General features: G+C 58.5%; 1 protein-coding gene across 19 annotated transcripts in view; it reads right to left on the reverse strand.

Moving 5' to 3' along the window:
• NFIC (nuclear factor I C) overlaps positions 1–20,782 on the reverse strand; it is a 361,746-nt gene that overhangs the window by 245,817 nt on the left and 95,147 nt on the right. For 15 of the 19 annotated variants that reach the window (XM_043535785.1, XM_043535792.1, XM_043535786.1 and 12 more), the window contains exons 4-8: positions 15,483–15,557; positions 14,925–15,048; positions 10,614–10,738; positions 2,573–2,695; positions 1,579–1,763 (exon numbers count right to left, since the gene is read on the reverse strand). In XM_043535785.1, coding sequence (XP_043391720.1) covers positions 1,579–1,763; positions 2,573–2,695; positions 10,614–10,738; positions 14,925–15,048; positions 15,483–15,557 — 632 coding nt within the window. The remainder of the gene's footprint in view (positions 1–1,578; positions 1,764–2,572; positions 2,696–10,613; positions 10,739–14,924; positions 15,049–15,482; positions 15,558–20,782) is intronic. The other 4 variants (XM_043535794.1, XM_037885963.2, XM_037885968.2 and 1 more) reach the window with 1 other exon arrangement.

The following is a 20,782-nucleotide window of genomic DNA, read 5'->3' on the forward strand; positions in this document are numbered from 1 at the left end:
GACTGGGGAGGGGGGATCCGCCAGGAAAACCCAACAGAGTGATGTGCTGGGATGAGGAGCAGAGCCTGAACTGTGCCCAGCAGAATGGCTCTCCTGGGTGAAGGGCCAGCTGCTGGCAGGGAGGAACGGGCAGCCAGGAGTCAGTGCTGGGAGCGAGGAGAACCCATGGGCAAGTCTGGAGAGAGGCAGGGGCATGTATGTGGGAGAGAGGATACAGGACCTACTACTACTGCCAGCTTGGCAAGCGCTCCCTCGGCATGGGAGTGGCAGGACGGGGTTCTAGTCCTGGCTAGGGGGGTCCAGGCTGTCTCAGCAGCAGGTGGATGAGTCCTGACCTGCTCCTGCGCTGCTGGAACTGTCCAGGGTGCTGCAGGGGGGCCGGAGGGGGCCAGAGCAGAAGCTAAGGAGGAGGTTTCATAGCAGAAGGCGACACAGAGAGAAGACAGTCCCCCCGGCCCCCCTCCCCCTCGCCCCCCCAGGGACCAGGCAGCGCTAACAGGGCCTGCGGCAAGGGAAACAGCACATCCCCATGCACCATGGGTGCCTGGCATGGAATGAGTTGGGGGGGGGTCAAAAGATACCTGGCAGCACAAGTAAAGTGTGTGTGGGGGGTTGTCATCCGCACACGTGCTGCGGGACAGACAGTTCATGGGTCTGTGGGGCAGGAAACCCCTCTACTCTCGCAGTGGACTTGGGCCTTAGCTTTTGAAAATCGTTTGTTATACTTCAAAGGACGCTCTAAAGAGAGAAATGGTCGGTCCCCCCCTCCATCCTTCCCCCGGTGCTGTGTCCTAGCGCCTGTCAGCATTACAGACTGAGCTAATTTCCTTTCTGCCCCAGCCTGGCTGCACTGGCTCAGTTTCACTTTCTGTTTATTGTCAGTTTCACTTCCTAGTTCTCAGTCCTGGCAGGGTGTGGTGGCAGGGGGCTTTCCCATGCACCAGGGGCCGGCCCCAGTCCAGCAACACCCCTTCCCTGGCCTGCTTTGCAGTCAAATGAAAGAGGAAAAGATACTAATTGGTATTTAAAAATAATAATCAAACCATGTTCTCGGGGGTTTGTCCTGGGCCAGAGAATGAAACCCCCTGCTCCCAGCGAACGCCTCAGGGACAGGAAAACGACCCGGGGGAGTGGAAAAGCACTGGTCCTACCTGAAAATGGGCTGCACCCGGGATGGGATGTTCTCCCGGGGCAAAGTGTCAGCGTTTCTCTGCTGTGGAGGGGCCAGCCACAGGCCTGCACCCCAGCCAAGCCCACAGGCTGTCTGTGAGCAGTGCACAGGTGTGTGTGTGTGTGGACGGGGGGGAGGAATTTCACCCTGATGGAGCCCAGAGAAACCCCGTCTATCTCATCTAGCTCCTACGGTGCCACTCGGTGCAGTCTCCGAGCTCGGGGTGCCTCAGGCTGGCGACAGCACGGAGAGCTGGGGCAAGCAGTCCCCAGCTCACAGGTCTCTGATGGTGCGGGACGTGCCGGGCCAGTCTGGCAGGAGCCGGGTTGCATTGGCCCTGTGGGACTCTCCCCCACACAGGCCCCAGGGTGGGGGAGCGGTGGGGGGCTGCCTAGGCAGCTCCTTACCGGTCCAGGCTGCTGATTGGACGGGTCGCAGGCCAGTGAGACGAGATCTTTCAGAGGGTCCTGCGGGTTGAGATGAGGCGGGTACCGTATGGCCGTGTGGGGGAAGTAGGTGGAGGCCGCCTGGGGGAGGATCGAGGTGGTGGGGAAATGCAGAGTAGATGAAGGGTGTGGGCTTCGAGCGATACCTAGAGCCGGGGAGAGACAAAGAGAGGACCGGGGTGGCCTTCATTCAGAGCCCCGGGCCAGGCCGCGCCCTAGCACCCCCTCCTGCCCCGCAGGCACTCCGCTCTGGTTCCGGTGCCCCCTTAATGGTGGGGTGGGTGGCAGCCCCACACAGCCCAGCTGCCTTATACCTCCGACTTTGTATCGCACCGTGCTCAGGGCGTCGCAGTGGGGCAGTGGGACACGGGAGCCAGGGATTCCCGAGCCCTCATCCTGCCTCTGACCCCGAGGCCCCTCTATGGCCTTGGGCAAGTCACTGAACCTCGCACCGTGCCTCAGTTTTCCCCATCTGCGGACGGGGACCCCGATCCTTACCTGCCTCTGGGGCCGGGGGGAAGGTGCGTGGAGGAATCCGCTGACGCTGGTGAAGCATTTGGCAGACGAACGGTGCTAACCATTGCCATTCGCAAACCAATCCCGCTCTGAGAAACCACCCTGTTTAAACCCCCTGTCCCTCCCCACCCCCAATCACACAGGGCCCAGCCCACAAGCCCAAGGGATGCTGGGCTGAAAACCAAGCTGGGTTCTTTCTGCCCCCAACCCCGGTCTTGCAGACCCTGCAGACTGTAGCTGGCGGCTCTCCCTTGCAAATTCTTCAGAGCCGGCCCTTTGCCTGCAGGGTGCCTGGCAGGCTGAGGGCGCAGCAGAAATGATACCAGCCACGCATGAATTAGTGCAGCCCCCGTCTGAGCCCCCCGCCCAGCCCCCCTTCCCGGGCAGTGAATGACAAAGAAACCGCCCTGCCCTGCTGCCCCCGGAGACCCAGACTCACCGCTGTGCACGGCAATGACCGGACGGTGATGCTGGGTGAAGCTCAGCCTTGGAGAGGAGTCCTGGGGCGATGGGCTGTTGAAGGGCGATTTGTCGATCTCCGTCTTTTTCACGGGGGAGATGCCTAGTGAGCGGTGGGAAAAGCAGAAACGGCACCGTTAAGGGTCAGCCCCCCGCTGCTCGGGTGCATGATGGTGCCCAGGGGCAGCATTTAAAAGGCCCATAAATGAAATCCACATCGGAGCCCATCAGAAGCACCATTCAGTGTCAGGCGTCAGGACAGAATCTGATCCCCAGGGCCAGGAAGGGTTCCCCCTCCCACCAGGCACACCACTCCCCTGGAGCGCTAGGCTCAGAGGCCGGAGGCCAGAGGAGATGGCCAATGAATGGATTCACTCTGGCCCTGGCCCAAGGCGCTGACAGCCCAGTGAAATCACCACTGTGACTGGGGAGAGTGAGAGGGGGGCTCCCTCCAGCGACTGAGCCTAGAACCCGGGGGAGCAAACATCAGAACGGCCACACTGGGTCAGACCAAAGGTCCATCCAGCCCAGTATCCTCTCTTCCGACAGTGGCCAGTGCCAGGTGCCCGAGAGGGAAGGAACAGAACAGGGAATCATCCAGTTATCCATCCCGTCCCCTATTCCCAGACCCTGGGGCAGGGGCTACCCTTGGTGTCCCTAGGCGAGGGTTTGCATGCAGTGCAGCTCGGCGCCTATGGGGCGCTGTGGGAGCAAGGAAGGGCTCTGGCGTGCCCGGCGTTAACCAGGAAAGGGGGCTGGGTTGGGCTGGGCTGGGCTGGGCGTCACTGGCCAAGACGCAGCGGAAAGAACTCCAGGGGCATGGCTGGCTTATTGCTGCGCAGAGCCTGCAGGGGGCGCAGCACCCAGGGACGCTCCTGAGGCCCTGTCACAGCCACTAATTTGCTCTCGTTAATTAGGTAGCGACAGAGGGATGGGCAGGAGCTTATGAAGTGGGTTACGTTCCCTGGCTCAACTGCTTGGCTTGCTGACCAGTTGACAAGCTGACTGCCAAGCATGTGTTTGTGTGTGTGTGTGTGCGCAAATGGTTATGTGTGCGAATGTGTGTGCGAGTGCACAGGTGTGCATTTGTATACATGGGTGTGCAGCAGGGTCAGTATGTGTATGTGCATGGGTATTCATATGTATGTGAGTGGACACACTGGTATGCAGCGGTGTGCGCACATGGATATGTGTGTGTGTTTACACATGGGTGTGTGCATGTGTCTGCACATGGGTAGGCACGTGTGTGAGTGGGTGTGTGTATACACAAGGGTAGGCGTGTTTGCAAGCGTGTGTGCATGTGTGTGTGTACACGTTGGCATACATGTGCTGGCAGGAGTATGCATCCCCAGGTGTGCAGGTGTCTCTCTCCTCCCCATTGGGCAGCCTCACCCCACTGCACATGGCTCCAGTTCCGTGTTTCCGACCCACTTCTCCCGCCCTCAGGGCGAATGGCCCAGCGGGCCCTGACCTGGGAAGCTGGGGGGAGGGGCACATAGCAGGCGAGCTCTGCGCAAGGCCACCCACCCAAACCTCGTCCTGGCCCCTCCAGGACCGAAACCCATCACCTGCCGCCCAAGCCGCGTCTCCTGCACCCTGCTGAGCAGAGCCCTTGGGGTTGGCATGTTCCTCCCCTCCTGTCCCGTCCCGTCCCTGCCAGCCACGCAGGGCCCAGGCTACCGGGGGAACCGCCCGCTCTGCAGGGCACACTGTGCACAGCACCAGCGCTCTGCCCACAGGAAGGCTGGGGCCGTAGTTACGCAGCCAGGAATAGAGCAAATACAGGCCCAGGCCAGGCAGCGGCAGGGAAATACCCAAGGCAGGGGGATCCAGGCCCAGGGTGGTGAGGGGAGGGCCGTACAGGCCCAGGGCAGGCGGGGGCGGGCCGTACAGGCCCAGGGCAGGCAGGGGCCGGGCCGTACAGGCCCAGGGCAGGCGGGAGCAGGGCCGTACAGGCCCAGGGCAGGTGAGGGCAGGGCCAGACAGGCCCAGGGCAGGGCCGTACAGGCCCAGGACACGCTGGAGCAGGGCTGTACAGCCTCGGGGCAGTGGGGGTAGGGTTGCCAGGTGTCTGGGTTTCGACTGGAACACCCAGTTGAAAAGGGACCCTGGCGGCTCCGGTCAGCACTACTGACCGGGCAGCTAAAAGTCTGGTTGGCGATGCAGTGGGGCTAAGGCAGGCTCCCTCCCTGTCCTGGCTCCGCATGACTCCCGGAAGTGGCCGGCATGTCCGTCTCCTGGGTCTAAGGGTTGCCACGGGGGCTCTGCATGCTGCCCCTGCCCTGAGCACCAGCTCCGCAGCTCATATTGGCCAGAAACAGCGGCCAACGGGAGCTGTGGGGTGGCACCTGCGGGTAGGGGCAGCGCACAGAGTCTCTGTGGCCCCTCTGCCTAGGAGCTGGACATGGGAGGCAGGCCATACAGGCCCAGGGCAGGCGGGGTCAGGGCCAGACAGGCCCAGGGCAGGTGGGCACAGGGCCGTACAGATGGGGGTTGGGCCCAGGGCAGGCAGGGGCAGGGCTGTACAGGCCCAGGGCAGGCGGGGACCGGGCCAGACAGGCCCAGGCTGGATAAATTGAGGTGGCTCTGATGGCTGTGGTGTTCTACGCTGGTGACTGAGTTGAGAAGGCAGCCTTGTGGCGACAGGCCATTTGGCACCCATTCAATCCTGAGCCATGTAAGCACCTCCCTCATTCTCTGTGCGACGTGCGCACTATGCTCCCAGCGTGGCCGACCACCCTGCCGGGCCTTTGCTTTCCCCACTGGGGGATCTGTCAGGGCAGAGGTGCCTGTGTCGAGGAGAATGGGAACCAGCCAAGCCCAGCTTTGTCAGCCCTGTCGAAGCAAACGGGACGGAGACGCTCTTTTTCCCTCTGCCACTGGGCGTCACCCAAAGTAAAGGAAACCCTCTGGATCTAGATCAGCTCTGCTCAGCTTGTGGTGCTGAGTCACTGGCATTCCTGGAGGCAGGAGACCCCCGCCCCAGCCCTGCCCCGTTATGGGCCCCAGCCGGGATAGTTGGCTGTTGATTTATGAGGAAAGATTAGGAGAGCTAAAAATATGTTGAGCTTTGCAGAGTGCTGAGCTGGGGGATTCGAGCCCTGAGCACAAGGAGCCAAAAGGCATAAACACCATGGGGGGAAGGGTTGCTGAGCAGGGGAAATGTCCCTGCAATGAGGTCGTCTCCCCAAGGCCAGTGTAGGCTCCCCACCCCCACAGACCTGTGAGGACAGGTGTATGGGGGACAGGAGGAGGAGTGACTGGAGTGCTGTGTGGGCTGGCTATTCGGGGCTGCACAGTGGTCCATGCAGGGCCAGTATGGCTGCAGTAAGGCAGAGCAGCCCCAGGGCTATTCTAACACACCTGGGCAGTCCCGCCCCCATCCCAGCCCAGAATTTGGGAGGTTCAAAGGTGGTGTAAAGCCCCCTTTGCCTGCTATCTCCCGAGCTGATTCGGGCGTGGCACTGCCCAGTCTGACCTTGCACTTGCACTAGGAGGCATGCAATGACACAGCTGCCGTCGCGAACCCCCAGGAGTTGTTCTCCAGCACCTTGTCTGCACAGCTTGCTGGCTTACAGTTATACCGGAGAAGGGCTGGAACCGAACCCCCAGGGGGAGGGGCTCCCAACCCAGCCTCTGATCCACACCAACTTGCAAAGAGCTCTCCTTGTCTGCACCACTGGCCTCTTGGCTCTAGTCGCCAGGGGCCAGCCCCCATTGCCAGCACAGAAATGGGGGTCAGGATCTTTGTTGCTTCGGTCTGGGAATGCAGGGCACGAATCTCCTCCCAGCAGCGCCTATCGCTGGCCTCCAGCACGGGCTGGATCTGCTGTGAGAACAGGTCCAACATATCCTGCCTCCCATCGGGCTGCGCGTGCTGTGAGAACAGTGCCCACGCCAGCGAAGGGGGCCTAGCTAAGGTAGGTGACAAGGGGAAGCCCTGGGTGAAGGGCTTTGACCCATGGGGAAGGCTTGGGCTCAGCAGGAGCTTTAGCCAGAAATTCGGGTCAGTTTTTAAAACAGGCCCGGATGCCTGGGTTCTCCAGGGCTGGGCACCACAGTCACGCTGGCTCATCCTCACTTTCAGAGGGCCAAACACTGCAGTTTTATCCTCCGGCTGAGCGAAGGCTGGCAGACTCGGTCCTAGAGGTGATAGGGCCCAGGTCTCCAGGCTGGTGGTCTCTGCCCCCAGCTTGCCTCACTGCCTTGCACCCAGGAGCCGGCTGCACTTGTCGAAATGGAACAGCTGCCCCCTCCCCCCCCAGTGTTCAGCAGCTCTCCCTAGTGTCCTCCAGCGTGCACTGCACCTGCTCCACCCTGCTCTGTTCTGACCCCTGGCTGCCCACAGGACTGACTGTCTTCCCCCGTGCTCCCTGGTGCCCAGGCCTCTCCGGGCACAGGACATGGACAGCTGCGCCCCAGGGGATTTGGGGAGAGGAGTTGGAGGAACTGGCTCCCCCCACGCCTGCAAGTGTTTCCAGCTGGCAGGCCCAGAGGCGGTGTGCGGCTGGCTGGGGATGGCTCCCCTTGCTGCTGGGGAAGGATGGTGTCTCCGGCTGGAGTGCCTGATTCTCTGCTCTCCCCTGGGCTGTACAGGGCAGCCCCCATCCTGGGCAGCTGCTTCCTCTGACCCAGCCCCGCCACTTGCCCACTGCAATCCCTCTCCATGCCCCTTGGCCCCGTCTCCCACTGCTCCGCCCTTCCCCTTCCGCCCCTCCCCAATTCACCCCAGGCCCTCCTCTCTGCTGTGCCCTGCATTCAACCCGGCCTCTGCTTCCCCTCCAGGCCACAGCTTCCCCTGCAGCCCCCTCAGCCCATGGGCATTGGCAGAACTCTCCCACCAGGGCAGAGCCCTGTGGCTGCACACGACACTGGGCATCCCCTAGAGAGGGCATGTGGCTCGTCTGCCCTTCCCCATCCTAGTACTCGGGGCTCCCCCCGGCCGGAAGTGGGGAACTCCAAGAGGGAGTTAATCCTGCTGCCACAGTGCCATAGAGGATTTATCTCCAGCCATTCGGCCCAGCCGGCCTTAATGGGTTTAGCCCGTTCTCAGACGTTCATTTAGGAGGATTTCACAGAACATCCAGTTCAGGATTGAAATAAACCCCCCTGCGAGGCACCGGCTAAGCACATCCCTTCTCAGATGGCTTACACCCTCCCCTCCCCGGCCAGGCTTGGGGGGCACAGCGAGAGAGGGACTCATGCACTCGCACCCAGAGCTGAGGTTCTCCCTGAACTCCAACAGCTGGCGGAGCTAGTGAGTCGAGGGGAAAAAAAAGAAAGCTGCAGCCCAGGAGGGCCAAGGGTTGGAGCAGGGTGTTTGGGAACCAGGACTCCTGGGTTCTGTTCATGGCTCTGGGTGAGCACTCCTCCTTGCCACCATGCCTACAAAGTCTTGACAGTGACTGGCTACTCTGGCCGCCCGGCAGTCTGTAGACAGCTAGGTAAGGCAGAGCAACCCCAGGGCTATTCCACCACACCTGGGGCAACCCGGCTCCCAGTGCAGTCCAGACCCAGAGAGCGCACACAGCACGATCTGTCTGTGACGTAGAAAGCTTCTCTTTGTTCTGTGTTTCTTCAACACCTAGCAGGCCAGGGACCTGGGCTGGGAGGAGGCTGCTAGGGGCTACTCCCTCTAGCAAATATCGAAGGGGCCAGCAAAACCCAGGAGCCTGAACAGTGGAAGATTGCATAACCTGTCCTCGGGATCTTTAAAGCAATGCTCACATTCATCATCATCAATAGAGCCAGCTGGAAAAGGGCATTTCCCAGGAAAAACTCGGACAGCAAAAATGCAGGGTGGGGGCGCAGGGTTTACATAATAACCTGCCTTGTTTTTTGTTTTTCATTAAAAAAAAACTTCCCCAAATTTCTAAAGAAAAGGGGGTTTTGTGTGGAAAATTTTCATTTTGGAAAAGAAAAAGGCCCTTTTACATCCAAAACCAGCTTTGATCAAAAAGCTCAGCCGGCTCTGGGATTTTCCAATCCCGGGGTAAAGCGCTTTGCAGCTGCTAACTCAGGACACCACCAAGACGCCTCCCGACTTGGGATCAGCGCCATTCTCCCCAAGGTGGGGAACCCGAGGCACAGAGAACAGACAGGCCAGCCCAAAGTGCTGAGTCAGTGCTAGGACTAGAACCCAGGAGTCCTGTGTCCCCAGCACCGATACCTTGCCCTTGGTTCTGATCTCAGGCTGGTGTAAATCAGGAGGAAATCCAGGGAGGAAAATGGACTAGATTCTGCTCTGGGACAGATTCTGCACTGGGCCCCTCGGTGTGCTCTGCTGCCCAGAACGGCTGGAGCTCAGAGTTCTCTGCCCCCCCGCTGGAGAAGGAGGGGCTGTGTACACTGTCCTAGGTGCCCCCCAGCTGGGCCAGGTCCCTCACAATTAGATTCTGGCTCGATGGTGCAAAGCCCAGAACAGGTGTCCAGCCTGCTTCCAGCAGGGCTCAGGGGACACCTGCAGTCCAGACAGCCTCCTGGTCGGACGACAGGGTCCGCGCCCCGCAGGGCAGACAAAGGATCAGGCTGTGATTCTGTTCTGGCCCTGGACCCCAGCACGGCACAGGTTCTGGAAGGGGGCTCAGGATCTGGGAGTCTGAAACACCCACCCCCAGCGCACCTTTGCATACACACAAACACACAGGTGCACACGCACACAGTGTAGGGGGAGGACCAGGGGCCAGGCCCAAGGACTGGGGGTGGGGAATAGTTTGGGGTTCTCAGGCTGAGAGGCAGGAAAGCTAAATAGCCCCTTTAAAAACGTCCCTAACCATGTGAAGCTGGGGGGTGAATCCCACGGGGCCATTAGCTGCCAGTGCCCGCTGCTCCCCCAACCCAGCAGATCCCCGGGGAACCTCCCCACGCCTGCTTCCTGGGTGGCCGGCTACATTTAAAGGGGAGGGGACAGAAATCGCAAGATTATAAAAATAAATACATACAAGAAAATGTACAACCCCCTCCCCCAGTGGTCCTTGCAGGGACAACTGGCGCCGCATGGGACCCCAGGAACCAGCCATCTGAAAAAGGGTCTGTATTGCTTTAATTAGCTCAGCCAACCCCCACCCCCTTCTCTTAATGAACGGCTAATTGGGGCTGTCTAGACAGGAAGACAAAACATCAAACAAGGAAGAAATCCCTCCTCAGTAATATGGGGCACCTGTGGAGAGGGGGAGCGGTGGGGGCAGGGCCCCAGCCTGGCAGTGTACAGTGGGGCACAGGGCAGCAGGGGCAGGGACACAGCGAGTGCAGGGGCCGGGCGGGGAGCCAGGTGGCCTCCTGAGCGGGGAAGTCAGTTCATGGGAAGAGCTGCTGGCCCTCCCCTGGAAGATTCATTGACACAGACCCTCTGTGGGGATCCCAGCCCCAACTCCAGAGACCTTGTGCTGGGGGAGACCCTGTGGACCCATGGAAATTTCCGGCACAGTCATCAGAGACACCTAGAGAAATCTGCGTGCACCTACTGAGGGCTCCTACAGCGCTGCCAAGGACCCAGCCAGGAGCTCCGGTAGTGAGCCCAGCATGCCTGGCAGAGTGAGACTGCGGCTGATGGTCTCTGGCAGAGGGAGGATGGCACGCTGGCTCACCCCCTGGCCGTGCCCCCACATACAGCACCTGTGAAGCCAGGGATCAGCAGCAGGGATGCCCCAGGATGCAGGGGACGGCTCCTTTCCCTGCTCTGCCTCGGCGGGGGAGGCATAGCTCAGTGGTTTGAGCATTGGCCTGCTAAACCCAGGGTTGTGAGTTCAATCCTTGAGGGGGCCATTTAGGATTCTGGGGCAAATATTGGGGATTGGTCCTGCTTTGAGCAGGGGGTTGGACTAGATGATCTCCTGAGGTCCCTTCCAACCCTGATGTTCTATGATAATCTAGGTCTCTCATTGCCTGGGGGATCCTCTGAGCCAGGAACCGGCTCCTAAGCCAAAGTGACAAACCCGGAATGGAGAAGCCGGGTTCACCACCCCACCTGGCGCCAGAGCCAGGAGAACATGCAAGGGAAGGGCCCCGGGTGGGATACCTACCCCCTTCCATGTCTTCTGTCCAATTGCGGCTGCTGCTCGTGGGTGAGCTGGGCGAGGTGTAGTACTCGCCCCCCGGACTCGTGTCTATGTCATCCTCCATGGAGCCAGACTTGTGTCGTTTACTCCTGGGGAAGGGGAGGGAGGAGAATTGATCAACCCATGGAGAGTCGTTCGATGCGCCAGGGTCTTTCGCTGCCATAGGCTCCTGCTGAGAGCCAAGGGGTGGCAGGCAGGGCTCGGGGGCTCTGTCCCTCGCTGTGTTGTGCAGTCTAATGATTAGCACCAAGGATTAGGAGTCCAGATGTCTGGGTTCTGTACCCAGCTCTGGGAGGGAAGTGTAGTCTAGTGGTTAGAGTAAGGGACTCTGCCACTGAATGGCTATTTGACCTCAGGCGAGTCGCCAGCCCAGTCTTATGGCCCTATTCCCTGAGTGAGTGGCCCACCTGACACGGGACAGGGCTGCAGGAATGTGACTTTATCACCTCGCAGGGCAGCTGGGAGCACTCATTACCAGGGGCACGCTCCACTCTGGGGCAGAGTGCCCCCTGGGGTGCACATGGCAGAAGAGGAGGCTACCGACTTCATGCACATGGAGATTCTTGGGCCAAGCCCGACGGACGTGGCACATTGTGGCTGCTGCCAGGGAGGAGCTGGTGGCAGGGAGCCCTGGGGTCAGTGACAAGAAGAAATGAAGCTGCTGGGCCCAATACTCCTCTCAGTTACACCCATGCCACCCCAGTGGGCTCCAAGAGGAAGGGGTGGTCTGGGAGCCAGATGGGGGCTTGTGTTCATGCACATGGCTGCAGCATCAGGAGAGCTGCTCTCCTCAGCCTTGCTAATCCACCTGCCGAAGAGGGGTCCTTGTGTCAAGGGAAGAAGCCCTCCCGTGCACGTCTGCAGGGGGCTAAGGGGTGGAACTGCGTCGCTCGGGGGGTGGATTTTTCACACCCCTGCGCAACGCAGTGATACTGACGCGGGCCTGTAGCATCAGCCTTGCCTGTGGAGCAAGCCAGGCCAGAAACAGGCCCCAGAGCGGCCAGCAACGCCTGGAGTGCCAATTAACTCTAAGCATGTGCCCGAGGGCGTGGCTGACCCACGCCGGCCCCGATCAAAGACGAGAGAAAGGAAGGGGCTCCCTGAGGCTTCATCCACTCTGCCAACCAGTGAGGTGAGGCCGGCAGGATCCCCCTCCCCTCGCCTAGCTCATCTGGTGGGAAATCCACAGGGCCTGGTCTCTGCCAGCTCGTTCCCTGGCAGGGGAAATGGACTCTGTGGGCCAAATTCTGCTCTCCAGTAACCTGGCAGCGCCCATGAGAGCCAAATTCTGCCCAGAGACCTGAGCGGGCTGCTTCTCCCTCAGCTCCCTGGCTCCTGTTCTCTCGTATTAGTTTACAGGCTGAAAGCACAGGGTGCACACCCGCAGCCACCGAATAATGTCATCCTCCCCGTTTGCCTCTGGGGGGAACGCAGCAGCTGTTTCATAGCCACACAACAGTCTAGGACCGGAAGTGGCAGAGACCATATTCAGAGGGACGGGGATTACAGGGAGGCACAAGGTCCCGTCCGAAGGAGGTAGGGAGCCGCACACGGCTGCTAATACTTCTCCTCGTTCCTAAGCTTCCACCGGCCTCAGTCGCTATGCAACAGCCCCCAGGAGCACAGTCCCCGAGCAGCAGGGGGGCCAGGCCTGCCTCAGGGGTGAAAGCCCCCATCACTGCGCCTCAAGCGGTCTCCCATCCAACTCCTGCATGGCCTTGGCCCTGCTTAGATGGAAGCACTGACAGGCCCAGGCCGCCGGGGTGCTACAGCTGCCAAGCTCAGGGCTGCTCTGCGTTGGCCTTAGAAGCCACCAAGCCAACCCTGTTGGTTAACCATGTCACTGCTGGATTTCTTCCCAGCAGGGCTGTGACTGCAGCAGGTCGCTGGCGTACTGCAGCAATGATGGGGTTAAGTAACACATATCCCCCTCCCCACCAGAGGAGGTTGGCAGGCTAGAGGCTGGGAGCCCGAGCAGCAGGAGTTCCCCAAGGACACAGTGTGCCAGGCAGGGAGAGGACTAGGAGTGAGGAGGAGAGAAGCCCGCACTGGACTCTGGCTACGGCCCAGCAAAGGGAAAAACCTGCCCTGGATTTCTGTTCTGTGGACCAAACTACCCCGGAGCTGGGCCCGCGCAGGAGGAGGTTTACACTGCTGCCCGGAGTGTGTGTGCAGGAGTCCACGGATGTGCACGCGACTCCATGCGTGCCTGGGTGGCTCTGTCGGTGTGTGTGACTGGAGCGCCATGCGTGTCCCCGTGTGTGTGTACATGTCTGTACATCCGGGTCTCTGCGTGCATGGCAGAAGAAAGCCAAGGAAAGTGTGGGCCCCTTACTGAATGAGGGAGGCAACCTAGTGACAGCGGATGTGGAAAAAGCTAATGTGCTCAATGCTTTTTTTGCCTATGTCTTCACGAACAAGGACAGCTCCCAGACTGCTGCGCTGGGCATCACAACATGGGGAGTAGATGGCCAGCCCTCTGTGGAGAAAGAGGTGGTTAGGGACTATTTAGAAAAGCTGGACGTGCACAAGTCCATGGGGCCGGACGAGTTGCATCCGAGAGTGCTAAAGGAATTGGCGAATGTGATTGCAGAGCCATTGGCCATTATCTTTGAAAACTCGTGGGGAACGGGGGAAGTCCCAGATGACTGGAAAAAGGCTAATGTAGTGCCAATCTTTAAAAAAGGGAAGAAGGAGGATCCTGGGAACTACAGGCCAGTCAGCCTCACCTAAGTCCCCGGAAAAATCATGGAGCAGGTCCTCAAGGAATCAATCCTGAAGCACTTACACGAGAGGAAAGTGATCAGGAACAGTCAGCATGGATTCACCAAGGCTAGGTCATGCCTGACTAATCTAATCGCCTTCTATGATGAGATTACTGGTTCTGTGGATGAAGGGAAAGCAGTGGATGTATTGTTTCTTGACTTTAGCAAAGCTTTTGACACGGTCTCCCACAGTATTCTTGTCAGCAAGTTAAAGAAGTATGGGCTGGATGAATGCACTATAAGGTGGGTAGAAAGTTGGCTAGATTGTCGGGCTCAACGGGTGGTGATCAATGGCTCCATGTCTAGTTGGCAGCCGGTGTCAAGTGGAGTGCCCCAGGGGTCGGTCCTGGGGCCGGTTTTGTTCAATATCTTCATAAATGATCTGGAGGATGGTGTGGATTGCACTCTCAGCAAATTTGCAGATGATACTAAACTGGGAGGAGTGCTAGATACGCTGGAGGGCAGGGATAGGATACGGAGGGACCTAGACAAATTGGAGGATTGGGCCAAAAGAAATCTGATGAGGTTCAATAAGGATAAGTGCAGGGTCCTGCACTTAGGACGGAAGAACCCAATGCACAGCTACAGACTAGGGACCGAATGGCTAGGCAGCAGTTCTGCGGAAAAGGACCTAGGGGTTACAGTGGACGAGAAGCTGGATAGGAGTCAGCAGTGTGCCCTTGTTGCCAAGAAGGCCAATGGCATTTTGGGATGTATAAGTAGGGGCATTGCCAGCAGATTGAGGGACGTGATCGTTCCCCTCTATTCGACATTGGTAAGGCCTCATCTGGAGTACTGTGTCCAGTTTTGGGCCCCACACTACAAGAAGGACGTGGATAAATTGGAGAGAGTCCAGCGAAGGGCAACAAAAATGATTAGGGGTCTGGAACACATGACTTATGAGGAGAGGCTGAGGGAACTGGGATTGTTTAGTCTGCAGAAGAGAAGAATGAGGGGGGATTTGATAGCTGCTTTCAACTACCTGAGAAGTGGTTCCAGAGAGGATGGTTCTAGATTATTCTCAGTGGTAGAAGAGGACAGGACAAGGAGTAATGGTCTCAAGTTGCAGTGGCAGAGGTTTAGGTTGGATATTAGGAAAAACTTTTTCACTAGGAGGGTGGTGAAATACTGGAATGCGTTACCTAGGGAGGTGGTAGAATCTCCTTCCTTAGAAGTTTTTAAGGTCAGGCTTGACAAAGCTCTGGCTGGGATGATTTGATTGGGGATTGGTCCTGCTTTGAGCAGGGGGTTGGACTAGATGACCTCCTGAGGTCTCTTCCAGCCCTGATATTCTATGATTCTATGATTCTATGGCAGAGTGCGTGTGCCCAGGAAGGTGCTTGCACGCATGTGACTAGGCGTGCCGGCAGGCCCCGCATCTGGCTGAAGCAGGACTGAACCTGCCTTGCCCTTCCCACACCGTGCTGCACAGAGAAGGCCTAGAAAAGGCCCAGCCCAGCCCTCGCCTGGCACTGCTGCCCCCAGAGCCCGTGCTGAGGCTGGTACGTACCCGCTGGAGGAGGTGCTGGGGAGCGTCCTTCTCATGCCAGTGCTCGAGGGGTTCAGATCATAGGCCAGATGACCCTGCAACTCACCCAGAGAGAAATTTGGCCCCGTGCCTGTCACCACTGGTGCTGTGGATCACAACATAGAGAGACCCGCGTCAGGGGGGCTAATCAAACACCCAGCCTGGGGCAGGCACGTCCCTCTCTGTCAGAGCTCCCCTGGGTCTGCTGCTCCGCGGGAAAGCTGCATTTGCTACCCACTCCTGGGGGGAAATTCACCCTGGCCGTTATGCCAACTAGGACTGGTGCCCCCCACAGGGCTCAGGAACACAGCCATTGGCATGAGGCTGCCAGGCTGTGCCCAGACCTGCTCACCAAGCCCTGAGCCGAACTCCACGCAGTCTGCTCCCCTGGAGGGGCTGCGGGGGTGGAAGGGGAAGTGACTGGCTCTGCCTCACCCTGCAATGGCGTGTTTGTCAGCACTAGGGAAAGTTCTGGGGCCCCGCCGGCTTTCCTGCCTGCCGCCATGCACATGCGCCCCCAGCTGCCGGCCTGGTACTCACTTCGGGAGACCTGGATGAGCTCCGTGACGCTGAATACCCCTGACGTGACAAAGCTCTCCTGGAAGTCTGTTGTATCTGCCACGGGGAGAGAGAGAGAGATGAGAGGAGCAGAGAGACATGGCTCTGGGCACCCATCACTGGCACCAGAGTCGCCGCCATTCCCTCCCTGCGGCTCTAACTGGGGTGGGCTTCTGCCCCAACCCTCCACCCACAACCCATCGTTTCGAGGACCTGCCTCTTTGCACTGCCGCCGGGGGCCACTGTTGCCCTGCAGTGCGTCATGACGCCCCGCCGTAGTGACCGAGCAGCCCGGTGCCCAGGTCTCCACAGATGGGGGGAGCTGGCTGGCTTGCTGGTCCCAGCCTTGCTCCTGGGAGCTGAGGCAGAGGCCTGCAGAAGGTCCAGGGCTCCCCTTTGCTAGGTCAGAGTCAAGGCCCTCAGGCTAGCTGAGCTGCCAGGTGCATTCCTGGCCCAGAGCAGCCTGGCCTGAGGTATTGCTGGTTCACTGAGTTAATTGCCCATCAATTAGCAGAGCCATGGGGCTGGGCTGGCTCCGGGTTTGGAGTGGGCCAGGGAGCCTTGTCACAATCCAGCCCAGGGGCCTAGATGCTGGAAGCCATCGCTCTGCAGGGACCTAGGGGAGAGGAGCTCCTGGGTAGAGATGGCACCTCAGCTGCTGGCCGCATCTCTGCAGAGAGGCCAGGGTGAGCAGGGCCGGAGATTGCCCCCTCCCTCCTGCAGCCTGTGCTGCACATCGCTTCCCGGGGCTGCCGGCTCGCTAGAGCCCTGGCAAGGAAGAGATGCTGTAGCCGCTCCAAGATGCAGGATCCCAGGGACCTCCCATGGTCTGCTTGGGCCAATGGCTGGAGCAGACATTCCAGCAGCCTGGCTTCTCCCATGTTGCATGCATTAAAGCCGCGATCTGCACCCTCGCCCAGCAGCTGCCAGCCCATGGGCCCCTGCCAAGTTCCCAAGTCAGCCCAGATCCTCTTGCCCAACGGGCACTAGAGCAGCATTGGCATGGCCCAGCCTGGCTCCTACCCACCCTTTTCGCTCCTTGTCAACAACCCTGCCCTCTGAGCGCTGCCCGCTCCTGCCTGGGGCTCGGAGAGAGTGAGGGATCCCCAGCCCAGATCCCCAGGCGCTGGCTGTGAAATCTAATTTCCTATCTGTGTGACTCATGCTGGCTCCCACGTATTGCACCTGTGTGTCAGATATCCAGTAACTGACGTACATGTCATACTGACCTGACCCGCTTTCATGTCACACTCACATAGCTTAAAACCCCAACCCGTGGTGTGAAAGCAGCTCTAATTCTCTCCATGGGCTGGGTCATAAGTGCTCAGGGCGGCTGTAACTGACTTGAAATTCTTAGCCAGAATGTTGCTTTAATCAGAGATACAACAGAGGCAGCTCAGGACTTGCCAGATTAGATCCAGGGGCCCATCTAGTCTGGTATCCTGCCTCTAACAGCTGCTTCCGAGGAACGGGCAAGAATCCCGCAGTGGTGGGGTATCTGCCCCAGGCATAGGCCCCTCCTGACCCCCATGGCTAGAAGTCAGCTCCTGCCCTGAAGCAGGAGGGTTCATTCTCCTTTCAAGCTCTTCTGCTTTTAAAACATTTACTCTGGATATTCTTGTTATCCATAGTAATGACCCAGTGGCATGGGCACAGGACAGCAGGTAGTCCTGGCCTGGGTATGACTCAAGTCCCTTCACTTATTCCTAGATTAGTCAGCCAGGACCATTGTGGTCATCTCTTCTGAGCTCCTGCACTAGTCCCTGAACTAATTCCTGGGGAACGAGCACAGAGCTGGGAGAACCCCCCCCCCCACTTGATTTAAAGATTTCCAGGGCTGAGAACCCCCCCACGACCCCAGGCAAATTGTTCCAATGGTTAATTTGCCTCACTAAACAGTGCATCTTGTTTCTCATCTACATTTGTCTAGCTTCAATTCCCAGCCACTGGCTTTCATTAGACCTTGCTCTGCTGGATTGAGGAGCCCTCGATTCTCAAATTCCTGCTCCCCATGCAGGTACTTACCATGTCACCCCTCACCCTTCTCTTTGCTAACCAGCCGGAGCGCCGAGAGTCTATCACTACAAGGCAGGTTTTCCAATCCTTTAGTCATTCTCAGGGCTCTTCTCTGAACCCTCCCCGATGATCAACATCTTCCTGAATTGTGGGCACCAGAACTGGACAAAGTCCCAGCAGCGGTCGCACCAGAGCCAAATCCAGAGATAAAAGAACCTCCCTATTCCTACTTGAGATTCCCCTGTTTCTACGTCCAAGGATCAAGTAACCCAGAGCGAGCTCAACTGATTATCCACCATGACCCCAAAGTCCTGTTCAGAGGCACTGCTTCCCCAGGAGTACCCCAAAGAACTGTAGGGTTACAAGGGACCACAAGGGCCATCTAGTCTAACCCCTACCCAGAGGCAGGATTTGCTGTGTCTACACCGTCCAAGCCAGGTGGTTATCCAGCCTCCTCTCGAAACCTCCAGTGAAGGAGCTTCCACAACGTCCCGAGGCAGGTCTGGTCCACTGTTCTTACTGAGACAGACTCTAAATCTGCCGTCGTTTGAACCCACTGCCTCTTCTCCTGCCCTGTGTGGGAAGAGAGAACGTTTCTCCATCTGCTTCATCGCTTCCTGTAGTGGTGGCACGTGCTCTGAGCTCCTCCATGTGTGACTTTGCAGGGTGGCTGGCTGTGCCCAGCTCACCAGGCGAGCAGCCTGTTCTGTCTCCGTGCCCTGTCAGCTTTGTTCTTCACCAACCTTTTTGTCATCTGCAAATTTTATCAGTGATGATCTGATGTTCTTTTCAAGGTCGTTGATAAAAATGTTTAATACTGATCCCAGAACTGATCCCACAGGATTCCGCTAGAAGCACATTGATGATGCGTCCCCATTCAGTTACGTTTTGAGACCCATCAGTGAGCCAGTTTTTAGTCCATGTTATGGGCGCCGTGTTGATCTTGTATTGCTCTCGGTTTTTAATCAAAATATCCTAGAGTACCAAGCCAAAATGCCTTACACTATTACCTGTACCAACCAAACTTGTAATCTCTTCAAAGAAATCTATCAAGTTAGGGTGACAAGATTTGTGCCTCAGTTTCCCTATCTGTAAAGTGGGGACAGTGACACTGGCCTGTATTTGTATTTGGGGACTGACAAGTCCTGTCTCAAGGCTGGTGTATGCAGTTCTGAGCATGGGAATCATCAGGGCGGGCTCGGTAGAACAGCAGCTAACTGGCACAAAGGCGGGATGCTCTTGGGCTGAGGCTGTTGGTCTGGGTCTCAGAAGAGCACACAGTTCAGAGGTCTGACCCCTGTCCTTCTGCAGATCCCCTGCGTGACCAGGGGCAAGTCCCTTTGGCTCTCTGGGTCTCAGCTTCCTGTCTTTAAAATGGAGATTAAAACTCCTTCTTTTGTCTGAATAGACTTTAAACTCTTCTGGGCAGGGGCGGATTTGACTGTATGTTTGTGCAGCGCACGGCACAATGGTCTAGGGCTGGCACGGACCGTGCCAGCGGGGGTGGCCTCCAGGTGCCACTTCTCAGTAATAACTGATGGCTTAATAGTCCTGGATACTTCCGTCCCCCAGTTGGCAGTCAAGCTTCTGCCCGCATGCCCTGGGGCTGGCACACTGGCAGAGCTGAACGCAGGGGCCTCTGGCACGTGGTGGGTGACTCTGAAAACCAAACCCAGCCACAGGAGTGACTCAGTGGAAAGCAGCTGCAGGTGGGAGATCCTGGCGCTCACAGTGAGACAGCAAAGTCAGTGAATGGGGGCAAACTGCGAACTTGCCAGCTTGAGATGCAGCCCCCGTTCTGGGCACCCGATCCTACCACGGGCACCACCCTGCCCGTCTCCAGTCATCCTGCACCTGGAATCCCAGGGCATGCGCCCACTGTTCTGCAGACCTCTGCCACAGGTCCACGCAAACACTCCGTTGGCCTCTCTGCAACGAGTCCGAGGATGGCTGTTATGCTTGGGAGCTGGGCTGAGGCCTGCCAAACTCATTCCACGATCCACAGACCAGCAGATAAAAACTCCGGCTCCTGGCCAGCCAGGTCTGCGGTCTCCCCGTCGCTCAGCCCGGTCCCCTTACAGGGAAACTATTCAGCATCTGCCTGGAGCGTATGTCACCCCAGGCACTGAGAAGCCAAGCCCCTCCTGCAGCTTGGGTTTGCCGAGTCAGCACTTCTGCTGCAGGGGGCGAGGGTGCGGGGCGGTGCACCAGCAGCGACGGGCTCAGTTTGGGTCTCAGCGTCACCGGCGGCTGAGAAGCGGCTGGCAGAAGCCGGAGGTGAAGGAGAAAGCCCTGGCTCAGCAGTTTCCTCTCCGTGGCATTTTCCCATCTAGCAAAATCCAATCGCTTCCTTTCTGTTCCATCTCGGCGCCTCACCTTTCACCCCAGCACTTCCGGGCGCTGCTCTGGGGATGCCCTGGGCCAGCGGCAGCCAGGGATTCAGCTGGCGCAGGCTGGCTGGGAGCCCTCTCTCCCTGCTCTTCTGCCTCCGTCTTGCTGGCTCAGTCACACAGACGCAGCCGACCAAAATGTGCTTTTGTCAGTGATGTGGGCAGCTGCTTTCTCTAAAACCATGCAGCCTAGTGGGGAGGCCGAGGCCTCAGGACACCTGGGTTCTCTTTCTGCCTCTACCACTGGCCTGCTTCTGGGCCTCTGGGTCCCCCTCCCACCCTTGGGGTGCCAGGCTGTCTCTCTTGGTGTCTGGGCAGCTCCTGGCAGTGGTGCCCTGATCTTTCTTGGGGGCCTCTAGGTGTCACTTAATACAAATAACAAGTAATATTTGTTGCAGGGGCCCAGTACATCCGTGGTACGAACTCCGGGGTGTCGCTGTGGACACCCCTCCCTTGACATTACTAACAGATGAATCTCTCGGTGCTACCTTATCTGCAGAACCCAATTACCCCCCCCACCCCCATCCTCCGGAAAGCGGCCTTCCTAGAGCGAAGGGTTAATGTTCCTGCCTGGGTGGGGAAAGTTCTGCCCTCCATTAACATCCAGCTCTTCTATTTGTGCTAGTCTGACCCTCTCTCCAGCGCTACCCACCGCACCCAGCCCAGCCCCATCTCCCTGAGTTAATGGCCTGTGTTTGCAAATCCTTGCGCGAGTCTGAGCTCCAAGCTCACTTCATGCAAAGGGATGTTTATTCTGACTCTGTGCCTGGGAGCTTGTGAATATGGGCGCCTAAGGGGGGTGCCTTAGTCCAGAGCCTCAGCCTGGCCTTCATGCACAGAACCACTGGCTTGGGGTGCCCGCTGGAAAGGCCTGGA

Source organism: Chelonia mydas, chromosome 25 (assembly GCF_015237465.2).
Source record: "Chelonia mydas isolate rCheMyd1 chromosome 25, rCheMyd1.pri.v2, whole genome shotgun sequence".
Taxonomy (NCBI): Eukaryota; Metazoa; Chordata; order Testudines; family Cheloniidae; genus Chelonia; species Chelonia mydas.